We start from the raw sequence: 2,963 nt of genomic DNA, 5'->3' as shown, positions 1-2,963 counted from the left end.
GGAGCCCTCCCGCGCTTAGCGCAGGCTGCGGGGTTTCTGCAAGTCATCGCCCCCCGCGCTGCCCTGCCCCGCTCTCACGGAGCCCGCTCGGGTTTATTCGGGCGGTTGTGCCCGGATTTTTCCTCCTCCCTCTTCGCGCTTTGTGTCTCAGTTTCCCTCGGCGCCCGCCACGGTTAACTTCCCTGCGAGTCGGTTTAACTCCGGGGCTCGGCACGGGTGTTGCCGAGAGCACTTCCCGGCGCTGTCCCTGGCTGGGGTCGGATTTCCCGCTAGCTGCGCTCTGTGTGCCTGCATGTGTGTTCCGAGTGTCCGGAAATTTTGCTTTCCTTTACAAGAGCCATGCGTTAATTGTCACCAAGGTAAGACTCGCTGTTCTTGTTCCCTCATGTGCATGTCTAAAGCAGATATTTCTTTAAAGATGAAGTGCGTATTTTCTTTTAAACGGTGGAGTCATCTGTAGTGCTTTCAGTGATCAGTACTTGTGAAAAAGAAGCGTAGAACTTGCAAAAAAAAAAAAGACCTATTTAGCAGGGGATTTAGCCCAGGTTTCTGAACTGATACGCTTTTCTCTGTTGCAGCTTCTGTGATGCTTGAAAGAATAATCTGTGTCTCATTTTGCTTTCCCTTTCGACAGACCTGCGAATGGCCATAGGTTTGGCTTGACCTTGATTCTGATGGCTTTGTTGGAAGATCGAAAGATGCGATTGCATTTCATGAAGTGATTGCTCCCCAGCCTCTATGGCTTAGGGTATAAGCCACTTCTGCCACATTGTCACTCATGGACAATTCAGATTCTTTTTTAAACAAATCTTTTGGCTATTTTTCTTTTCCCACTTCCTCTTTCCCCCCTGTTTCTCCTTAATGTTGGGAGCCTTATTCTATGCTTGGATGTGATTGATTGATAATCCTGCTGCTTCGTGCTGCTGATTTCTGTTTTAAAGTACAATGGCTCTAAGTGGCAACTGCAGGACTTACCTTCCTCCTCGAGAGCAGGGGACTGGGCTGCACTCCTTCCCGGAGGTAGTGGAGCTAAATGTGGGTGGCCAGGTTTACTTCACTCGCCACTCCACCTTGGTTGGCACCCCTCACTCCCTGCTGTGGAAAATGTTCACCCCAAAGAGAGACACAGCCAACGATCTGGCCAAGGACTCCAAGGGAAGATTCTTCATTGACAGAGATGGCTTCCTTTTCCGCTATATTCTGGACTATCTCAGGGACAAGCAAGTGGTTCTGCCTGACCACTTCCCAGAGAAGGGAAGGCTTAAGAGGGAGGCTGAGTACTTCCAGCTCCCGGACTTGGTCAAACTCCTGACGCCCGATGACAACAAGCAAAGCCCTGATGATTATTGCCACAGTGACTATGAAGAGGTCTCCCAAGGCAGTGACACGAGAATATGCCCACCCTCCTCACTCTTGCCGCCTGATCGGAAGTGGGGGTTCATTACCATCGGGTATCGGGGGTCATGCACTATTGGCAGGGAGAGCCAAGCAGATGCCAAATTCAGGAGAGTCCCGAGGATTTTGGTTTGTGGAAGGATTGCTCTGGTCAAAGAGGTCTTTGGAGAAAGTTTGAATGAAAGCAGAGACCCAGACAGGGCTCCAGAAAGGTATACCTCCAGGTTTTATCTCAAGTTCAAGCACCTGGAAAGGGCTTTTGACATGTTGTCCGAGTGTGGATTCCACATGGTGGCCTGTAACTCCTCGGTGACGGCTTCCTTTGTCAACCAGTACACAGACGACAAGGTCTGGTCCAGCTACACCGAATATGTCTTCTACCGTAAGTACAAGACATTTCTGAGGGAAACATAGCTATCTGTTTTAAGCTGCGCTCTTCTGCCAACTGCATAATTCTCAAAGCACGAAAAATTCCTTGTGTCTGCTGCGGACTGAGCCTCTATTTAGGCCTGGGGGGATACGCTTCAGCTTAAGCTTTCGAAATGTAAAGCAAGGCTGAGCTCGGCGGCTTGGCCTTGGCTAGGTGGCAGCACAGACTGCCAGAAGCACCCCAGAAGCATCCCCGTGGCTGGAGGATGCTGCTGTCGCTGGCTGCCTAAATCAGCCATCCGACTGCCTTGCACGCTTCCCCGGTACGTGCGGGATGCAATACAGCCTTGCAAACACACCGCAGATTTAATTACAGAAAATCTGCAAATGGGATTCAGTTTACAAAGGTAATAGCTGCTTGATAATAGTCAAACACAGTGAGCCAAGCCATCTGTCAGCAAACCCGACACACTTACACACAGGGAAGGGAAAACAAAATCCCGTCCCCCTGGCTGCTTTTCAACAGGGGCCCTTCTCGGAGCCGCTGATGTGCTGCGCAGTGAGGGCTCAGAGCGGAGAGAGTTGCTGTGCCTGGTTATGCAACATGCCTCTGAAAAACACACTATCCTTGTAATGAGAAGTGTCTGGCCTGCTTACTGCAATCACATCAGATCCCATACTGTTGTGGTAATTTTCGCTGATGGCTCCAGCAGGCTCATTAACTTTCTAAGTTGATGTTCAGGTAGAGGCACCGTTACCAATGGTAACATGCAGGTAATTTTGATTCTATAATTCTGTATCAGAAAATCATTCCGCAACTGCTGTGCTTGAATATTTGAGAGGTTCATGAGGCTGTTTTCCTCCATTTTCATTTCAAGAGGGTGAAGGTTGGAACGTTTTCCCGGTCCATTTGTAGAAACGGGCTTTAGCCTGCTGCTGCTTTGGATGAGGGGTTTAGAGAAGGGTAACACTTTGCCTGCAGACCTGCTGCGCTGTACGCGGTGCTTACTGTTAGCAGGCTTGGTAACGTGGAGAGCTGACAAAAGTTTTGGGTGAAAGATGTATTGGGAAGTGAGTAGTTTGTGTGTAATAACTGGATTCAGCACCATCTACTCTTCCGCCTCGGCTCAACAGGCAGCCCTAATCTCCTTATGTAATGATGCTTAAGTTACTATCCTGAAAAGCCATCTGTATTTTTG

General features: G+C 49.4%; 1 protein-coding gene across 1 annotated transcript; it reads left to right on the top strand.

The window, feature by feature from the left end:
- Window positions 1-945: 945 nt before the first annotated feature.
- On the top strand, window positions 946-1,809 carry KCTD16 (potassium channel tetramerization domain containing 16). The gene has a single exon (XM_010285677.1). It carries the CDS (start codon window positions 946-948, stop codon window positions 1,807-1,809), a length of 864 nt encoding a protein of 287 aa, XP_010283979.1.
- Window positions 1,810-2,963: the final 1,154 nt, after the last annotated feature.

This window comes from Phaethon lepturus, unplaced genomic scaffold (genome assembly GCF_000687285.1).
Source record: "Phaethon lepturus isolate BGI_N335 unplaced genomic scaffold, ASM68728v1 Scaffold53264, whole genome shotgun sequence".
Classification (NCBI taxonomy): Eukaryota; Metazoa; Chordata; class Aves; order Phaethontiformes; family Phaethontidae; genus Phaethon; species Phaethon lepturus.
The sequence above is the reverse complement of the archived record's forward strand: the minus strand, read 5'-3'. Positions and strand labels throughout refer to the sequence as shown.

Coding starts and splice junctions, on each gene's coding strand:
- KCTD16 (XM_010285677.1), top strand. CDS start 946: ATGGCTCTAAGTGGCAACTGCAGGACTTACCTTCCTCCTCGAGAGCAG.